This window comes from Pinus tabuliformis, chromosome 1_2 (assembly GCF_031772625.1).
Source record: "Pinus tabuliformis cultivar Carrire ecotype Pingquan chromosome 1_2, CPIR1, whole genome shotgun sequence".
In the NCBI taxonomy this organism is placed as follows: Eukaryota; Viridiplantae; Streptophyta; class Pinopsida; order Pinales; family Pinaceae; genus Pinus; species Pinus tabuliformis.
In genome coordinates this window covers 500446338-500467973 of record NC_142298.1, presented here as the reverse complement: position 1 = coordinate 500467973, position 21636 = coordinate 500446338, and the positions used below count along the sequence as shown (strand labels likewise).

Sequence of the window (21636 nt, the reverse complement as noted above, 5' to 3'; positions counted from 1 at the left end):
AGGATAAGGCTAGGGAGAAGGTCATCCAAGATGACATTGCAAGGAAGAGGTAATTATTAGAAGCCATGAAAGAGAGTGGGTTTGATGATTATGAGATTCAAGACTCCTCTTCTATCCCTTCCACCAATGACCCCTTTCACTATGTTCATCCTTCTTTTGGCCAACCATCAAAAGGAACAAAGAGAACAAACATCCAAAGTTATTTCTCATCTTCTGCCAACATTGCCTCTTCTAATCCCACTTCCTCTCAGCCAAGTTCTCAACCCACTTTGGATCAACATTGGAAAAGACAATGCAAAGAAACTTCTCATAAATACATTGCTAGATGGCGGTATGATTCAGATATCCCATTTAATGTTGCTCGCTCACCTTATTACCAAGCTATGTGGGACTCTGTTATAGCTGCAGGAAAGGGCTTCAAAGGCCCTAGTATGCATGACTTGAGGGGAGCTCTTTTGCAAAAAGAGATATCTTCCATTGATGAGTATTTGGTTGAGTTTAAAGATTCATGGCTCAAAACAAGTTGTTCCATCATGTCAGATGGATGGACTGATGGAAAGAACTGCACTATCATTAATTTCCTTGTTTTTTGCCCTCAAGGAACCATGTTTTTGAAATCAATTGATGCATTTGATAAGGTAAAGGATGCAACCCTTCTATTTGAGCTTTTGGATAACATTATTCAGGAAGTTGGGGAGTAGCATGTTGTGTAGGTCATCACTAATAATGCCTCAAAATATGTTCTTGCTAGAAAGATGCTTGAGACCAAATATAAGACCATATTTTGGACTCCATGTGCTGCACATTGCATATACCTCATGCTTGAGGATATAGGCAAAGTGGAGTGGGTAAAAAACACTGTAGAGCATACCAAGTGCATTACAAAATACATTTACAACCACTCATGGGTATTGAGCCTAATGAGGAAACGCACTGGGGGCAAAGAGCTTGTTAGGCCTGCAATTACGAGATTTTCAACTCACTTCCTCACGTTGCAATGTCTCAATGGTCAACATAAAAACTTGCAAAAAATGTTTTCCTCTGAAGAATGGTCTGAATCTCGGTGGGCTTGTAGACCAGATGGAAAAGACACCAAAAAGAAAGTGTTAGACACTTATTTTTGGAAAAGGTCTCTAAAGCTTGTGAAAATTACCAAGCCCCTTGTTAAGGTGCTAAGGTTGGTGGATGGGGAAAGATTGGCCATGGGCTACATTTATGAGGCTATGGATTAGGCAAAGGACCAGATACGGGCAGCTTACAAGGAAAGGTTAGCTAAATATGGCCGTATATGGGAGATCATTGATAACAGATGGAACAATCAACTCCATCGTCCTATACATGCAGCTGGGTATTTTTTGAACCCAAAGTATCACTATAAAAATCGGCTAGGAGATCTGCATGATGGGGAGGTCAGAGCTGGATTGATTGATTGCTTGGAGTGCATGTTCCCTAGCCATGCAGACCAATTGGAAATACATAGACAGCTTACTATTTTCAATATGGCAGGTGGTACTTTTTGCAAAAACTTGGCAAAGATGGTAAGAGATGTGGACCAACCAGATAAGCAATTCCAATTTCCAATTTGTTTTTCTTTTCAAGTTAAAATTGTTTATGTTCTTTACAATTCAAATTATAAACTAAGTTACTAATTAATGTCTTTTTCTTTGCAGCACATTGGTGGGAGTCATTTGGTGGCCAATGTCCTCAATTGCAAAGGTTTGCAATTAGAGTCCTCAGTCAAACTTGCAATGCTTCAGGTTGTGAGCGCAATTGGTCTGTTTTTGAGTGCATACACACGAAGAAGAGAAACCGTTTGGAACAAAAACGGTTAGATGATCTTGTTTTCGTGCAATACAACCTTCGACTGAGGAGGAACCAAATGATGAGAAAAACACCTAATCTAGATCCCATTGTGTTGGACGATATTGATCCAACATCAGAATGGGTGGAGGAGACTGAAGATCTTGTGTTTGAGGCTAATTTTGATATCGACATGGCTTTAGCAGGGGATGAAGCAGATTATGTGGCAGCATCAGAACCAGGATCAGTAGCGGCATCAAGGAAAGGCAAAGAACCAATGGAAGGCACTAGTCATGCAGGTGGACAAACTCATGCTTCCATTAGGTCCACTTCTATTGTTATTGGTAGCATTGATACTGAGGTTGTAGATCAGGCTGAGGCATCCTCAGACTCTGAACCAGATGATGTCTATGTAGCTCTTGATGATGATCCTGTGTCTAGTAGTGGTGATGAACTTGATGATTGATCATGTGTACACTGTAGACTTGTAGTAGGACTGTAGGCCAATGGCCTCATAGCTTGCAGCATTGTTTTTGGACTTTATAGGCCATTTAGAGCCTCATTTCTTATGTATTTTGCTATTTTGTCGATGATATGTATTGTACTCGGTGCCATTTTGATATATTCACCTTTACATGGCATATAAATGAGCCAACTTTGCATATTTTGTCTCTATTTGCTTGGAATCATGGTTTTACATCTTAAGAATAGTTTTGTTTCATTAAAAATTAATTATTTAATGTATTTTTTTAAAACCAGTTCGTTTAGACCAAACCAGTCCCGGTTAGACCAGTTCCGGTCGGTAAATCGGTTCATTAGGTGGACCAGTCCGGTCACCGGTTCCAGTTTTAAAAACATTGTATACACCATGAACAAACCCTAGAGAAAGAAGAAATGAATCCGACCATATCTTATAATGCATTGGCCGAAATTACCGCTCCTCAAACTATCAAGATAGAAGGACATATCAAGAAGAAAAATGTAATAGTGTTGATTGATTCGGGCAGTACCCATAATTTTATTCATTGTAAGATAGCCAAGGAATTGAATTGCTTCCTATATCTAGCACTAGAGTGTCAAGTGATGGTTGCAAGTGGAGGAACCATAAATTGCTCTGGAAAGTGCCATAATATCAAGTTATCCATGGGAGAATATGTATTGAATAGCCCAATGATTTCCATTCCAATGGGTGGTGCTAATGTTGTACTAGGAGTCCAATGGCTACAATCATTGGGTACAATAGCTTTTAATTTTCAAGAAATTTTCATGAAATTTTCTTCAGAAGAAAAGGAAGTTGAATTAAGGGGTATCACAAGGAAACCGAGAAAGATAATCAGCTCTAACGGAATGAAAAAGCTTCTAAAGAAAGAACAACAAGGCGTAATTGCATAATTATGTTCACAAGAGGTTCCCACATCGAAATCATCTATTTCTCCAGATCTCCAAAAAATCTTTAACAATCATTCCAAGGTATTTGATCCCAAAGGCCTCCCACATATTTGTGATCATGATCATGCTATTCATTTGATTCCAGGAAATGTTCCTCCAAACATAAAGCCTTACAGATATCCCTATGCCCAAAAGAGTGAAATTGAGCGTATGGTTGCAGAAATGCTAGAGGCTGGTATAATTCAACCTAGTCAAAGTTCTTTCTCTGCTCTAGTAGTATTGGTGCACAAGAAAGATGGATCATGGCGCATGTGTCTGGATTATAGGGAGTTCAACAAGCTCAATATTAAAGATAAATTTCCCATTTTTGTCATTGATGAATTATTGAATGAATTGCATGGATCTATTTACTTCACCAAGTTGGATCTTCGTTCAAGATATCATCAAATCATAATGAAGACTGAAGACATTCCAAAAACAACATTTAGAACTCATGAGGGTCATTATGAATTTTTGGTCATGCCTTTTGGCCTTACCAATGCACCTTCTACATTTTAAGGTTTGATGAATTCCATTTTCAAACCCTCCTTAGAAAATTTGTGTTAGTAATTTTTGATTATATACTAATCTACAGCAAGTCTTGGAAGGATCATGTTCAACATGTTGGCAGGGTGCTTAAACTATTGGAGGAGAAACAATTATATGCAAAAAGCTCCAAATGTTTCTTTGGAGTACAAGGGGTGAATATCTGGGTCATATTGTATCTCATGAAGGTGTGAAGTTAGACCCTAGAAAAATTAAAGCCATTAAGGAATGAAAAATCCCCACATCCATAAAGCATCTGCAAGGATTTCTCGGGTTGACAGGGTATTACCGCAAGTTTGTTAAGAATTGTGGGCGAATAGTAGCACCTTTAACAACATTATTGAAGAAAGATGCATTTTCATAGACTCCAGAAGCAACGAAGGCCTTTGAACATCTTAAAGAGGCAATGTGCCAAGCACCAGTCTTAGCTATGTCGGACTTCACAAAAATCTTTATTGTGGAATGTGATGCCTCAGGAAATGGAATTGGTGTTGATTTAATGCAAGAAAAAATACCCATTCCTTTTGAAAGTCGTCTAGTCAAAGGAAAGTATTTACACAAAGCTATTTATGAAAAGGAAATGTTGGCAATACTACATGCACTTAAGAAATGGCGACACTATCTAATGGGAAGACACTTCAAGGTAAAAATGGATCATGATGATAGTCCTAAATACTTTTTAGAGCAAAGATTATCTTTAGAAGAGCAACAAAAATGGGTCACAAAGATGTTGGGTTATGACTTTGAAATCATCTACAAAAAAGGGAAGCAAAATGTTGTTGCATATGCACTCTCAAGAAAGGATGAGGATGTCGAAGCATTGATTTGCACCATTTCTATTATCCAACCAGATTGGATAAACAAAGCAAGGGATGAATGGAAGAATGACGAAGAAGTGTGGGCACTCATTCAAAAGATACAACAAGATCCCAGTACATCTGATACATTTAGCTGGAAAAATGATTCGTTATGGTACAAAGATCACTTATACTATGTAAGAATTCCCAACTCAAACAAAATATTCTTATGGAATTGCACACCTCTCCCTTAAGAGGGCACCCAGGATTTTTAAAAACTTACCACAGGGTTAACAAGAAATTTTTTTGGGATGGCTTTAAATCGGATATTCAAAAGTTTGTGGTGGAATGTTTGGTTTGCCAACAAAATAAAGTTGAAACAATTAAGACCCTAGGTCTATTACAACCTTTATCCATTCCAAGCCAACATTGAGAGGAGGTTTCAATGGATTTTATCACAAACTTACCTAAGTCCAAAGGAATGAGTGTCATCATGGTGGTAGTTGACAGACTTACCAAGTATGCACACTTTTGTGCATTATCACATCCATTTAAAACCAGTACAATTTCCACTGCATTTATGGAAACAATTCAAAAGCTACATGGAAACCCAAAGATTATTGTACGCGACAGAGATCCCATTTTCACTGGAATGTTTTGGACAAAATTATTTTCTTGTCTTGGTTCTCAGTTAGCTCATAGCTCATCTTATAATCCTCAATCTGATGGGCAAACTGAGATAGTAAACAAATGTTTGGAAGGATATCTTCGTTGCTTTGTGATAAACATACACAATGGGTCAAATGGTTTCCTCTGGCTGAATGTTGGCATAACACTTCCTTCCATACTGAAGCAAAAATGACCCCATTTATGGCACTTTATGGATATCATCCACCGTCTATCACATCATATTTAAGAGAAAATTCTAAGGTTCAAACAGTGGAAGATCACATCGAGCATCAACAAGTTCACTACTAAAGATCATCTATTTAAAAATTACTTCATTTACTTATTTTAAAAGCACTTTCATTAATCTATTGGCTATTTCTAGAGCTATATTTTCTAGAACTATACTTTCTGATCTATAAGCGGAGGTGTCCTGATACCTATAAATTAGACTTGTAAATTAATTATAAATATTTTTGTATATGTCTTGTAAATAAATTTAACTTTGGTATATAACTCTTGTATATATATTTTTATTTTGTTTTGTATATACTTTGGGGTTTCATTAAGCTTTCATTGCAGATCTTTCTCTTGACATTTCTTTTGCAGGGCAAATCATTTTTGAGCTCAAACCCTCTCCTCTTTGGACGGTTAGGGTTTGTGTGTTGAGTCGGAAAAAATTTATGGCCATCTACACTTTCTAATCCTCTCTTCAAACCACAAGCTTTGGAGGCCCATCCCTTGCTCTAAAATCGAATTTTCTCTAAAGACTTTCATTTATAAATTTTATAAAAAATTCTAAGGCATTTTCCTTAAAATCTGTTTAAAAATATATATATATATATATATATGAGCCCTAACGACTTTTTTGAAATCTATAATTTGTGAGATCTGTAATTTGTGAGTGTCGCAAGCCAGATCGAAAGTTTTTAGGGATTTAAATTTTGATTTGAAATTTCCTGTGGTGTTAACAAACTTTTTTGTAGATCTTTTGGTGAGCCGGTATAAGAGGAAGATATCTTCCAATGCGATTTCTCTTTTCTGGTTTGGTATAAATATTTTAAAGATGATTTAATCTCTACCTCTGGACCTCCTTTGCAAATCTGCCTCTACTACTAGCCGCTAGGGTTTCTAACCTTTCCTTCAGAGCCACGAGCATTTCAAAGTCTACACCAAATACAAATCGAAATTCTTGAAGCCATACGATTGATTTGCTCTCAAATCTTCGTTCTCCTTGGATGGCTAGGGTTTCCAGCTAATCAAATTAATTTTCTTTGAGTCGTCCTCCCTTTTCAAGACAACTGAAATTTATGGGGTCATATTTCTCTGTTGAAGCACAAATTCGTGGAGGGCTCTTTCCAGCAAGATCCCCAAAAAAAAAAAAAAGAAGTTGGGGGCAGATCGAAACTTTTGGTGGTTGTCATTTGTTCTAAAAGCCAAATCGAATTTTTTGAGTAGTCTTCAATCTTTGAGTCTGCGATTTTTTTTTTACGTCTAACAACAATTTCGATTCAGGAATTTGAACATCTACCTTGCAAAATAATGTTTCCTTGCACGTCAAAATAATGACGCCGAAATCTTTGGAAGGGGGAGTCGATATTTTCGGAAATTTGATGAATTAAACCTTGCATATTTTTTGGCAGCTTGGACGTCAAGTGCAAGTCAATTTCTTTGGGAGAAATATTTTAATATAAATTTTGTAAAATTTGCGATAGGAATTTCTCTCATTAACTTGAGTGAAGGGCTATTTAAAATTTTATTTATAAACCTCTCTTCAAAAGTTTAAAAACTTTGTCTAATTTATTAAACAAAATATATTCTCGAAGTGAGGGTAAATTACTTTGAAGGCTTTGAAGGAAAATCGACTTTAAGAGAAATATTCTCATTTTTATCTTTTAAAGTCATTTTTTTTTCTTTTCAGAGGAATATCTTAATTTTGTAAAATTATTAAATTTCTCTTTCAGTGGTATTTTGGGGAGGGATCTTTAAAATTTCCATGATACAAGTCCTCACTAAAGTTTTAGAAACACTTACATTTGCCTAAAAGGATAATCCTTGTAATTTCAATAGCAAAAAGGCATCATTTTGGATTTGAGGGAGCTTGGGTTTACCCTAGTTTCCCATCTCCTATCTGGGTAAGAGGGCCTTTACTAACTTAGTAACTTAGTGTTGAAATATGTAACTAGGTTAGGTCTTCTAGATGACATGTGTAATCATGAATTTATCTATTTAATGAAATGAGAAAAATATATTTATTATGATTATTAATCTTGAAACATGGGTTTCATGCTCAAGGAAAAAATATTTTTAGGTCAATCTCTCATTGTGAGCTCTTAGGATTGGTCATTGAGTCATAAAGTCAATTGAGTCATGATCATGTATTGAAGACCCATTTGAGCATGTTACATATTGTAAAAGAGAATTGTTTTGAGCCATTATAAGAGACATAAAATCTCCAAGACCTCGTCACAAGTACATTATCATGTCAGCCCTCCAAAGAAGCTATAGATCGTTCTAGAAGGAGATGTCGACCTAGACACAAGCACAAGTCGACTTATTTTGCATGGACAAATCACTATATAAAGAAGGACTCAGCCTCACTTTGAGAGAATCCATCAAGCATCTGAAATAGAAGAAGAAGTGTGATTAAAGGGTAGAAAGAAGTCGTCAATCCAGCGAAGGGAAAAAGAAAAAGGTCGAAGTGTTTTGGCATTGTTTTTGGGTCATCTTCCTCACACACGTGACTGAAATTAGGGTTTTTGCAGTGAGGTCACATCAGTCCTTGAAGAAGCCAAGAAAGGGGTCACAAAAAAATCATTCTTGCTAGCCGAGATCACAAAGGGAAGTCTCCAAGTCAAGCGAAGAAGAAAAGTGTCACCAAACTCCTCCAATCAACTCACACGTGGGAAATTTCAGTGGTTTCAGACAGGCCGAGAATTGCAGGACTGTGGAAAGGGACTGAATTTCAAGGAAGTCGAGAATAGAAGTGCAAGAAGTCAATTTGACAAGCGTTGACTTGGACAAGAAGAAGAATTTTTCAAAAGGTCTTGTGACTTGGTCTTGGAGACGTTAGGTCAAGGGTCTTGGTTTTGGTCTTGGAAAGGTTCCCTGGTTGATCACCTACATTTTGTGTCCTTTGTCTCATGATTATTTGGTAGTTGTTTGATGATAAAAAACATTAATATAATCAAGTAAAAAAAACTAATAAAGATTAAGTAAAATTGCATCACAAACAGTTATCATTGCAAGAGAAAGCACCTCATCTCTCTACCCTACATTTTTCAACATCGTATAAGAGCTAAGGTGACAAGTCAAGGAAGGGCGGCTCAATAAGGGACACTAAAGCTCTCAAAGATCAAGGTCCTAGAAAGATATCAAAGGCATCAAAGAATCAAGAAGATCCTCTCATATCCAAGGCATTTTGAAGACAAAGGCTACATCATAATCTTGAAATAAAGTGTCAAAAACCTAGATCAATCAAAGAAGAAGTCCACAGTTAAAGCACTCTTGGGATCCTCACTCAAATCTCATCACAAGGAAGGAAACCTCAAAAGACCCTACCTCTACTTGAATTGAAGAAATCATCAAATCAAAGCATCTTGAAGTATACTCATCCAAGGGAAGTAAGAAGAAAGGAGTAGTTGATATCATCAAAGAACTCAAGGTGATTTCCCTCTATTTGGAGTCAAGGATCACTATTGAACAAACCATCTTCTTTAAGAAGTTTTATATTATCTATATTATCATCAAATTCAAGAAGGCAGCAGGTTGAAGTAGCATCTTCACAAGTAAGTATATTTATGTCTACATCTGAATCTATCAAAATGTCTTTTTGCAAGGAAAGCAACATACTGGTTAGGGTTTCAAACTTTCTTGCATGGAAGAGAAGAATAGATCTTAACCTCATAGAAAATGAGGTCATGGAACATGTTAAGGGCTCAATCACCAAACCTCCAAAGGAAGATGCTCAAGCACTTGCAAGGTATATGAAAGGGGAAATAAGTGCTCAAAGGATTCTCATAGAATCCAGGGTCCCCTCATTCCCTGTGTATCAAAATTAGAAACATCAAAGGAAATATATGACAAACTTGTAGAATTGTTCTTCGTAAACACTACAAGAGAAGTAATCTCATTAAGGCAAGAACTCTACAAGATGAAGATATCAAAAGAAGAAGGAATGGCCTCATACTTTATCAGGATATCTGAAATAAGAGATCAACTACAAGAATTGGGAGAGATAATGTCTGACAAAGAGATGACTACCATAGTGCCCAATGCACTACCGAAAGAATGGGGCAACTTCACATCAAGTATCTATGGAAAGAAGGAAGTTACTCCATTCAATAATCTATGGTCACTATGTAAAATTGAATAAATCGGGTTGAAGGCAAAATCTGATGTAGGATCAAATGAGAAAACATGGGCATATGCTGCCATGGCAAAGAGAAAATGGAAGTTTAGGAAGTTTGGTCCTCATAAAAGAAAGAATAATATGGCAAAGGTTCAATGCTATGGATGTCAAGAATATGGGCACTACAAGAGAGATTGTCCTAAGCTCAAAAAGGACAACAACAAAGGAGGAAGGGAAGAAGCCCATATCACTGAAGTAGAGGAAGCTGAAAAGAAGAAATCCAAGAAAGAGGAAGTAAAAGATCTCTACTATGATTGAAATAGTCTTCCTCACCTAATTCTTTTCAAGTTTCTGTCTCAAGGTTTTTTGTTGTAAAATATAGCTATCATGGTCGGAATCATTAGAGGCATGATAAGATGCATCATGGCATCATAGAAGCATACGATTGAAAACAAGAGCTCATGAAAAGCATGAAGGATAACCAAAATAGAAGTCTGTGGCAGCCACCCACAGAAGGATGTATCTTTTCATAACCTCATTAGAAGTATAAGTAGTACTTATGAAAAGAAGAAAAGTCATCTAGTATAAAGCTCATCATACATCATTCAAGAGGAGAATTTGTTGATAAGGATGATCAAGATCCTCTGTTGGAATCTTCATTGGAAGTTTCACCTATTGGAAGAAGCATGTGTCTCGCCGAGAATTCCACCTTGTATGAATCCATGGAATGATGGAATAAGAAACGAAGCAAGTCAAGGTGATTGAAGTTCTTTCAATCAAGGAAGTTGCTAAAGGAAGTCTAGATGACCTAAAGAAAAAAAATGAGGTATGTATGCATGCATTTAATTGAGTCATGTCATATGGTTGCAAATATCATGAATAAATGCTTTACCTCAATAGCATGATCAAAAGAAAGGATCTCCTCTCCTGAAATGATGCATGAAGGCATGGTTCACACATTGACTAGATGAAATCAACATAATATGACTTCATATGAAATATGAGGTGGTTGACAAAGTTGAAGGAACTATGGTTGGAAGTTCTTAGGAGGAAATGTGTGAATAAAGAAAGGAAGAGATCATGCAAAAAGCAACTATGGAGAAGGCAAACAACATGCAAGGACTAGAAGATTTGACTATGATATCTTCATGGGAAAGATATGAAGATCTTGATGAAGTTTGAAAAAAAAGAGACCCTTGACATTGTATATCTTTTGGAGATGTGTCAATATATATGAAGGATGTTGACGCAAACAAGGAGATGTCATGATGAAAGACCATCATGAAGGAATTTTTGATTTAATGTTCATTTTCTATTTTTGAATAATATATGGATGGGCTTATGCAAGGCTACCAAAGGAAGAGTTATGGATATCATCTACAACTGACACTCATGTGGTAGGATGAAAGATCTTGAAGGAAACATGATGCAAAGAAGGTAGCAAAGTATAAAGGAAAGGCCAAATATGGACTAATGGGTCAGTTTCCAATGAAAGAAATGATGACATTACTAACATGACTAATGAATGAAAGTGATGAATCGTCGATGCCCTTCGAAAAAGTCCCAAAAAGATGAAGACTCCTGAATAAAGAAAAAGAAGTTCATGACATCGAAAGGAAGGGCTCTTCAAGCAACTAGTTGTCCCATAATCTCCACCTAAAGAGTTGTTAGAAGCAAGTCCCCGGTCAAAAGGGAGCTTGGTCTCAAGTCCCTAATTAAGAGGAAGCTTGGGTACATTCCTTTTATAGGAATGGGTACATTCCTTCACTCGAATGAGCATATACTCCCTAATTGAGAGGGAGAGATAGACACATCATTCTTGTCTTCACTTGGGAAGATAGAATAGAGGATTGGGTAAGCATTTGCATCTGATACTCTTTGAGGATGTGGTAGGGAATCCAAGATAAGAGTAGTCATAGAGGACCGATATTCTTTAAGGACTGAGAATCCAAGATAAGAATAGTCCTTGTGGAACATACTCTGAGTGAACTCGGGTGGGGTATGTTCTGAGAGAGACAATGATGAGGGTGTCTATAAATCATTGGTCTTGCCAGCATTGTGCTCTAATCTTGTGGAGAGATAAAGCGGTTAGTCAAGGCCTTGCTAAGGGACAATGTTGGATGATATGATGCTATATAGATGGGTTACCAATCTGACTCTTCTTATGAGAATTCTTCAGATTAAGAATGTCCAAGTACCTTGTATGGATTATGAATACATCCCTAGTTAAGAGGGAGTGTTGAAATATGTAACTAGGTTCGGTCTTCATAATGACATGTGTAATCATGATTTTATGAATTTAATGAAATGAGAAAAATAAATTTAGTATTATTATTAATCTTGAGACATGGGTTTCATGCTCAAGGAAAATTTATTTTTAGGTCAAGCTCCCATTGTGAGCTCTTAGGATTGGTCATTGAGTCATAAAGTCAATTGATTCATGGTCATGTATTGAAGACCCATTTGGACATGTTACATATTGTAAAAGAGAATTTATTTTAGTCATTATAAGAGACATAAACCCTCTAAGACCTCATCAGAAGTACACTATCATGTTGGCCTTCCAAAGAAGCTATAGATCATTCTACAAGGAGATGTCGACCTAGACACAAGCACAAGTTGGCTTATTTTGCATGGACATATCACTATATAAAGAAGGACTCGACCTCACTTGGAGAGCATCCATCAAGTATCTGAAATAAAAGAAGAAGTGTGAGTAAAGGGTAGAAAGAAGCCTCTCATCCAGCCAAGGGAAAAAGAAAAAGATCAAAGTGTTTTGGCATTGTTTTTGGGTCATCTTCCTCACCCATGTGACTCAAATTAGGGTTTATGTAATGAGGTCACATCAATCCTTGAAGAAGTCAAGAAACGGGTCACAAAACAAGCATTCTTGCTAGCCGAGATCACAAAGGGAAGTCTCCAAGTCAAATGAAGAAGAAAAGCCTCACCAAACTCTTCCAATCAACTCATACGTGCGAATTTTTAGTGGTTTCAAGCAAGCCGAGAATTGCAGGACTGTGGAAAGAGGCTAAATTTCAAGGAAGTTGAGAATAGAAGTGCAAGAAGTCAATTTGACAAGCGTTGACTTGGACAAGAAGAAGAATTGTTCAAAAGGTCTTGTTACTTGGTCTTGGAGACGTTGTTAGTTCAACGGTCTTGGTCTTGGAATTCATCAATTGAAGATTCTATAAGAAGAAGAATTTGTTTGGGTGTTCCTCTCAAGTTGGAGAGGTTTTGGCCCTAGCCAATCGCCTACATTTTGTGTCCTTTGTCTCATGATTATTTGGTAGTTGTTTGGTAATGAAAAAAAAAAAAAAATTAATAAAGATTAAGTAAAATTGCATCACAAACAATTATCATTGCAAAAGAAAACACCGCATCTCTCTGCCCTAGATTTTTCAACATTCATGAATTTGAATATCTACCCTTCTAAATAATTTTTCCTTTAACATCAAAATAATTGAAGCCAAAATCTTTCGAAGAGAGAGTGGATACTTTGGGAAATTTGATGAATTAAACCTTGCATTTTGTTTTGGGAGCTTGGATGTTAAGTAAAAGTTAATTTCTTTGGGAGAAATAATTTAACATAAATTTTGTAAAATTTGCTATAGGGATTTCTCTCATTAACTTTAGAGGAGGGTTATTTAAAATTTTATTTATAAACCTCTCTTCAAAAGTTAAAGCTTGCCTAATTTATTAAACAAAATATATCTTCAAAGGGAGAGTAAATTACTTCGAGAGAAATTCTATCATTTTAATTTTTTAAAGTCATTTATTTTTCTTTTGAGAGGAATATCCTAATTTTGTAAGATTATTAAATTTCTCTCATTGGTATCTTGGGGAGGGATCTTTAAAATTTCCATGATATAAGTCCTCCCTAAAGTTTTAGAAATGCTTACATTTGCCTAAAAGGGTAATCCTTGTAATTTCCATAGCAAAAAGACATCATTTTGGATGTGAGTGAGCTTGGGTTTACCCTAGTATACCATCTTCTATCTGGGTAAGAGGGCCTTTACTATCTTACTAACTTAGTTACTAAATTATTTTATTTTATTTTATTTCTTATTTTTATTTTTTGCATTTATTAATTCTTAGCATTTAAGTGTTAGATTTAGTATCATTTGCTAGTAGCTTTTGTTATCACTTGTTCTTACTTTGATCTAATTATATAGTGGCTTCTTTAGCTATTTTAATTCGATTTGCATTTGTCTCATTGAATAATATCTCACTTGCTTCACTAGTCATTGATATACGTTAATCTTCTTATAATAAATTGTGTCCAAAGTGTTAAAATTTGATTTAATCATATAAGTGGAATGGTATTTGCTATTCATAAATTTTAAATACATTTCACATTTTGAAGCATTGTGGTTGATCTTGTTTGGAGCATTTGTTTAATTTCATTTTAGATCTAAACTTGCATCCTAATTTTCGTCTATTAACTTGCATTATTTTCCTCTCTAATTGGCTTTGTTTCTTTGAGCAAAATTATATGCTTCATTAATCTTGCAATTTTGGGCTTAAAGGTAATCATAAGTATATTAGCATTTCTCTCTTTGAAGCATCTCACTGAAGCATTGCATTGACATTTTGCATCTCATTTTGCAATCACAGTCTAGTCTTGCATTCATTTCATCTTTCTCTCATTTGGCATATTATTAATTGTGATCATTTTACTTCTCTTGCAATATTGTAGTACTACTCTTTTACTTGGCTTTAATTTCTCGCTCATTGATCACTAATATCACTTTGTCATATTTTACTTGATCATTTATCTTGAAGTACAAGTCATTTTCATCCTTGCAAGTTTCATTTTCTGCGCATACTTTGAATATTGTGCCATCTTTCCTAAACTAACATTTTTCTTGCAGCATGGTTATTATTGTTACTTGAGATATTTTATTTCCAAGTTTTTCAATTTTCATTGAGCATTGTTGAAGCACCAGTCGATCATATTTGTCTTATATTTGCCTCATTAATCCTAATTGAATGCATCTTAGAACACATTGCTCATAATTTATCATACTTTCCATGTTTAACAACCAAATTACATTAATAATAATTGTCTTGCTCTTAGATCTCCTAGACTTGTTGCTTCAACAAGTTTTCCTTCATTAATCATCCTTAGGGACTACCCCCCGCGACTTAGCTAGGAGAGACTCTAAATAGAGTGAGTAGGAATCAGAGTGACAACTCATACTTTGAGCATTGTGCCTTAGGTGTACACTTTAGGCGAAAACAACACTAAGCTATTTCCTAGCCCCATATCAAGCTTAATTACCACGATAACACTAAGCTATCTTCTAGCCCCATATAGAAATTCATTTCAATACACATTTTTAACGTCTCATGTATCAAACATGCCAAGTCTTGCTTATCTAGTATAAGAAACACCCTACACAAGAGACATGTTACACATGCCAAACACATTGTACTCATGTAACTCACATATCCACATCTTTGATGTATGGATTCTACGCACCAAAGGTATATGAGACATATCTTGTTTCATATATATATATATAAGGCTTTAACATTAAAAATAAATAACTAATGTGTTCTAGAATTCAACTTGAATTATTATATTCATAAGACATAAAAACGTGAAATAAAATAAAACGACTATAACTTCTCAAAACCAATTGTGTGTTAAAAAGAGACAAGATGGTGTTCATAAGGCACTATGGGCATAAAATTCATGTTTTAAATGTTTCCTCTACAAACAAGGAGAGGATAAAAGCTCATTAGTTGAACTCTAAATGCTTTGAAGGGAGCACAAACCCTACCCTTAAAAAGTGTTACAGTGTTGTTCCATAAGGCCATTGGTTAGACCTAGACATGCAACTGAATCTATCACTCTCCAAGAAAAAAAAGATGGAACTCCACTAATGAATTCAAACTAAGGAGTTTCATGCTAACCAGTTCAGTCTATTGTTGAAACCATCTTTAATATTGTTATCTTTACATCCTTAACTTATTTTGCAATGTTTGCTTCATAAGACCCTTCAACTTTGCCTGTCCTATGCATGATCCTAGGCACTTCCCTTGCTCAAGAGATAAGGAAATACAAAAAATTAAATGAAATACAAGTAAAGAAAAAAATCCATATAGAAGATCCAAGCACTTTTGCTCAAGACATGAGGAAATACAAAAGATTAAATGAAATACGAGTAAAAAAAAAATGTGCCAAATAGAAGAGCCAAGCACGTGTCCTATCATACAGATTAAAGAGGAATATAACAGAAAATAAAGGAGGTTACGTGTATTAACAATGTGGTGTTATAACATTCAACTCTAGTATTATTTACTAGATGCCCAATTTCCATACACATTGAAAATTGTTACTAAGCATATTGACCTTGACAATTGCATATCCAACAAACAATACTAATCTTCATGATAAAGAAAAAGACTAGGATAAAGGTAACGATCGTAAATTCAGCACATTAATATCAGTTTTCTTGTTATTTACAATAAAGAAGAAAGACAAAATATCATTCCTACGAACAGAAGGTTCCCAAGACAATTAATTTGCTCTTAACATAGTCAAAACAAAGTCATTGTTATCAGAAAAACACACTGGTTTCTTTAAAAATTTAGACCTCTAAATTCGAATAGCATTTTTCCCCTCCTCGAACACACAAAAGCGGTAATGCTAGTCAGAAGACAATGACATGTAGAACCAAACTTTGCCCGACTTCCAAATAAGATAGGTCTATGATATGAAGTCCTACGAGCAAAATATTTCTTACCAGGTATTTTAGAAAAAAGCTCAAATAGGATTTAGATATTAGTCTTTTCATGGCACATATGCATTAAGAATTATACAGGAATAAGAATCACAGCAGAGTTTTGTTAAAATTTAGTCAATTCAATTGATTATGAATCTGTTAGATAGCAAAAGAACCTATACCAAATAGGTTATCACTAGAAATTCTACAGTGTATGCATAAAAATGCTGATTGGATGTAACTAACTCTATACATCTTGACATTCCAATTCATTAAGAAATTGGAATTGGAATTATTGTCCACATCAATTCGGAAAACATTTCAGAATCTTGAGTTGGTAGGTATTTTTGTTGCTCCAGAAATCACAAAACTCCTCTTTTTTCTATAGTACACAACCGGTGAGCATATGAGTAGCAAGCATAAAACAATTCCCTGCCAAAACACAACCTCAAATCAAAATCAGAATATTATGCATAATGATTTGAGAATTGTGCATCCAAAATGTGGTGGTCGTTATCATGCTTATAAGTGGACGCATCACACCACAGCTACCCACCAGCAAATGAAAATGAAGTTGTTAAAAACTACATGCACACAGATTTAAAATGGTTGAATGTAAGATTTAAGGGCAAAATATACGTATCATTCTTTGATACACAAGCACAGCATACTTTGATGCCTTTCAGAGTATATAGAGATTCTTTACCAAGGTATATACCAAATTTACATAGAAAGGTACATGGACTCCAAGAAAACACCCCTTAAAATAAAATAAGAACAAGCAATCACCAGGGTAAAACAACTTGTATTTTCATAGTATATTCGAACTCAGAGTCATACCATAAGCATTGAACTTCCATGAAACAAACAAAACAAAAATGAGCAACTGCAGATTTAGTCCAAGCAGAATTTGTTAGCACTGCTTCTACAGATTATCAATTCAGTAAAGGGAACAAAAAGACGGATTGAATTGGTATCAATAAATTCCACCTAAAGGCTAGCCATTCAAACAAGCTCATCAAAAACTTTAAGGTTGATTTCAGTAGAATCAAGGAAATGACAATGAGGAATGGCTACAAGTGAACTACTTTACTTCCATTTGAAAGTTGCAAAAGTAGATAAAGAATAAGATAATTTTATAATGTCCAACAAAAGAGTGGGAGCACAAAGGGCCAATCCTATAAAGGCATCATAAAATCAGACCTAATCTATGCTAAAGTAAGATCTCTAGTCTAAGATCAAGGAGCAGAAAACAAAGTGGAACCACAGATACGTGCAAGTAGTAAGTACTGCTGAGAGCCAAAAACCCCTATGGATGATGCCTCATCTAAGGGACGCAGATTAATGGCCCACAATGCTATATGCTGAGGATGAAAAGAGACTGCTTCCCTCCCCTGAACCAAAGGTCCTAGTACTTGTATTTGTGCCTCTCTCAACAAGTGAGACCATGGTGAAGAGACTCGTAATAGATGACTAATTGGAAGACTTCGCAGCATCGATACAGTCCACCTAAAGGCTAGCCATCCAAACAAGCTCGTCAAAAACTTGAAGGTTGATTTCAGTAGAATCAAGGAAATGACAATGAGGAATGGCTACAAGTGAACTACTTTACTGCCATTTGAAAGTTGCAAAAGTAGATAAAGAATAAGATAATTTTATAATGTCCAACAAAAGAGTGGGAGCACAAAGGGCCAATCCTATAAAGGCAACATAAAATCAGACCTAATCTATGCTAAAGTGAGATGTATAGTCTAAGATCAAGGAGCAGAAAACAAAGTGGAACCACAGATACGTGCAAGTACTGCTGAGAGCCAAAAACCCCTATGGATGATGTCTCATCTAAGGGATGCAGATTAATGCCCCCCAATGCTATATGCTGAGGATGAAGAGAGACTGCATCCCTCCCTTGAACCAAAGGTCCTAGTACTTGTATTTGTACCTCTCTCAACAAGTGAGACAGTGGTCACGAGACTCCTAATAGATGACTAATTGGAAGACTTTGCAGAATCAAAAGATCTGCTTTGAGCAATGTCTCCCTGCCTAGATGATGTAATCTTCTACCTACATCTGGAAGAAGTCACCTATCTGCTGGTATTGTGTGAACTATCACAGGGTCTGAGGTGATAGCTATGAAAGGTTCTCATTAGCGGAACATGGATGGCCTCCCAAGGTCTTGCAGATCTAATTATTAGTGTAGTACTGCTGTCTGCATGCCTCTTGGTGCCCCTGTTTGTTGGGAGCATCGGAAAGTAAGAGGTAATCAGCCTGGAGGTGTCAAGTCTAGGTGTGGATGCCAGCTGCAAGTGGGATTTAAGTTTGAGGGCCTCCCTCATGACCAGGGCCAAGTATCTCCAGTCTGAAAATCAAAGGGAGGTGGAGAGGGAGTTCTAAGACTCCTTGTAAAGATGATATAATCATCCTCTAATCTCATAATAGATGGAGTGGCAAGAGATGAAGTGCTCCATTGTCTTGGTCCCTAAGGGTGGCAAAGCTAACAAATCCTGTCCCCCCAGGTTGTAGGAAACTAGTCAACTAGGCTATGTAATCAATGAGTATTGTAATAGGGTAAGCTAACCAAGGTGTGTACTCAACTAGGCAGTCAATTCAGTCAACGAATCGACTACTTCTTGTTGGTTCTTTAGTTTTTACTCTTTCTCTCTTTCTCCTCCTGTGTGTGCATGCTTGTATATTATTGTTTGTATAACATAGTTTAAAGAATAAATTATGAGATTAAGAAAGATTGCAACTTGAATGAATGTTCAAGAATTAAAGAATATGATGTTACTTGTGATCATTGAGAATGAAGTGTACATAGAGCTACCTCAAGGATTTGATGTAAATGGGAAGGAGTTCCATGTTTGCAGGCTTAAGAAAGTCTTGTATGGACTCAGGCTGGCACTAAGAGCATGGTATTCCAAGATAGATTAAAATATGTATGGGCTTCACCAAAAGCAAAACAAATCTCAACTTATATTATACATTTGCAGGGTGTGATCTACATGTTTTGGAAATGTATGTAAATGACTTGTTTCTTACAGGCGCAGAAAAGCTCATTGCAGAGTACAAAGCAAGTATGACAGTTGGCTTCGAGATGAAGAACATTAGCATGATGCAATAATTCTTGGATTTGGAGGTGTGGTAGAGACCAAAGTTGATTTTCCTTGGGCAAGTTAAGTTTGTAGTTGAGATCTTGAAGAGGTTCCAGATAGAGGACTACAAACTTGTAGACACACCATGGTCACTAATCTGAAAAAGGTGACAGCTTCATATTCAAAGTCCGTAGATCCCATGTTCAAGCAGCTAATAGGTTCCTTGATGTATTTGATCAACACTAGGCCAAATATATGTTTTGCAATGAACACTTTGATCCAGTTCATCGTGGAGCTGAGGAAGTGGCATTGGATAGCAGCCAAACTTGTGCTCAGATATTTGAGGGGTACAGTGGAGTAAGGTCTAAGATATCTTAGAGATGGTGAAGTGAAGTTGCAAGGGTATTTCACCTCAGATTGTGTAGGCAGTGCAGTAGACAAGAAGAGCACTTCAAGATGTTGCTTTAGCTTGGAATCAGTGATGATATCCTATTTCAGTAGGAAGCAAAATTCTGTGGCACTTAGCTTATCAAAGGCAAAATACATGGCAGCTAGTACTGCTAGTTGTGACTCGTGAGGCCAACTAGCTTTGCAAGTTATTTATAGGATTGTTTGAGCAGGACTTCGACCCCACAGTCATTTATTGTGATAACTAGAGTTATACCAAACTCTAAGAATCTAGTGTTTCATGACACGTCCAAGCACATAGAGATCATATATCATTTCATATGAGATAGGATTCATAAGGGAGCAGTGAAACTCTAGTATATTGCCACAGATCAACAAGTAGCTAATAACTTAGCAAAAGGGAAGTTCAAAGCATTCAGAAATAGGTTTGGATTGGTGCAGAATTCCTTCATCGCTAATAGAGAATGTTGAGAAATGTAGCTCGAGCAAGAACTGTTGATTTTTGGTAGCCTGGGAGGTACTCCAAGCCCTAGGGTTCGGGGTTTGGAGGGCAAAGCGCCACAAGAGTCACTTGTGGATTTGAAACCCAAGGTTGGGGTTTTACACCCATCGTGATTTGGGCCAAAACCATGGACACATTTCGACATGTGATGGATGGGGATGATAGCTCTCATCGAGACGAATCTGACACAACGAAGATCATCTGATTCCGAGTTGTAGAAATGGAGTTGTGAATTTTTGAAGTTATGTGTGGGCATTGTGGCAGAAGGTCAAGGTAGGCTTCATGTTAATAAGCATTATGACAAGTTTTCAAGCCCACACATGTGACTTTATGGAGCCCTTGTATTGTGTATAAATATAAGGTGGAGGAGAGTCATTTGACACATCCAAGAAGCATCTTTCATAGTCTACAAATCAAGGAAGGCAACGTGAGTGCAGGCAGCTCGAGTGCTGGTAGTGCGAGTGCAGGAACACAAGTGTGGGAACGTGTGAGCGCAAGAACGTGCGAGTGCAAGAACGTGAGTGTAGGTACTAGGAACGCATGAGTGCAGGAACACGTGAGTGCAGGAACGCGAGTGCAGGTAGCACAAGTGAGGGTTGAGCATGTAGCAGACTACACCAGGGTGACACAGAAGCTGAGCAGGGCTAGATATGTATTGTATTGATGTGTTAAGGTTGAATTGATGCTAGTGGATGATGTCCTAGGAGAGGACAGTTTGGAAGTCTGTTAGCAGCCATGTGGAAGGGTTTCCTAGGTGTTGGATACCCTAACTAGGAGCAGATGCTACAGCAAGTATTGGTCACTCATGGATTGTTGGAGGGCAGCGTGAGAGTGGACCAAGTGTGAACGTTGATTGGACATTTATGGTCTGTTGGAGGACAGCGTGATAGTGTCCAAGTTGGAGCTCGGTGTGCAACACTTTGATGGACAAGAGTGGTTGCTAGAGGGGCAGTTGTTGAGCTCAAGGGTTGACAAACCAAAGGAGCAGTTGAGCAGCCCTAGACTTGTGTGTGGAGAAGGAATTCTACAGCAAATGATGGGCAATCCTCCTAGCCTATGTTCATTGTGGGAGATGGGCATCTTGCATTGATAGGTGGCAGCCCTCCGTGCCCTATGTTAGTCTTCATCGGAGCAACGTGGGAAGACTATAGTGGGCTAAAGTCCTTGAGTCGCTGAGAAGCAGCAATGGGTAGATTGAGAGTTGTTCACAAGTGGAGTTGTGAACAACTCGACAAGAGTCTCAATGTGTTGTGCCCTTGACGGACAAAGGCACAACTAGTGAGCAGATTAACAACTGAGGTTCAGTGGCCAGATGGAC

The 21636-nt window shown here is 36.8% G+C and overlaps 1 protein-coding gene across 1 annotated transcript in view; it reads right to left on the bottom strand.

Moving 5' to 3' along the window:
* Positions 1-16438: 16438 nt before the first annotated feature.
* LOC149206534 (structural polyprotein) overlaps positions 16439-21636 on the bottom strand; it is a 77408-nt gene continuing 72210 nt past the window's right edge. The window contains exon 4 of the mRNA XM_089395452.1: positions 16439-16751. Coding sequence (XP_089251578.1) covers positions 16641-16751 — 111 coding nt within the window. The 3' untranslated portion in view covers positions 16439-16640. The remainder of the gene's footprint in view (positions 16752-21636) is intronic.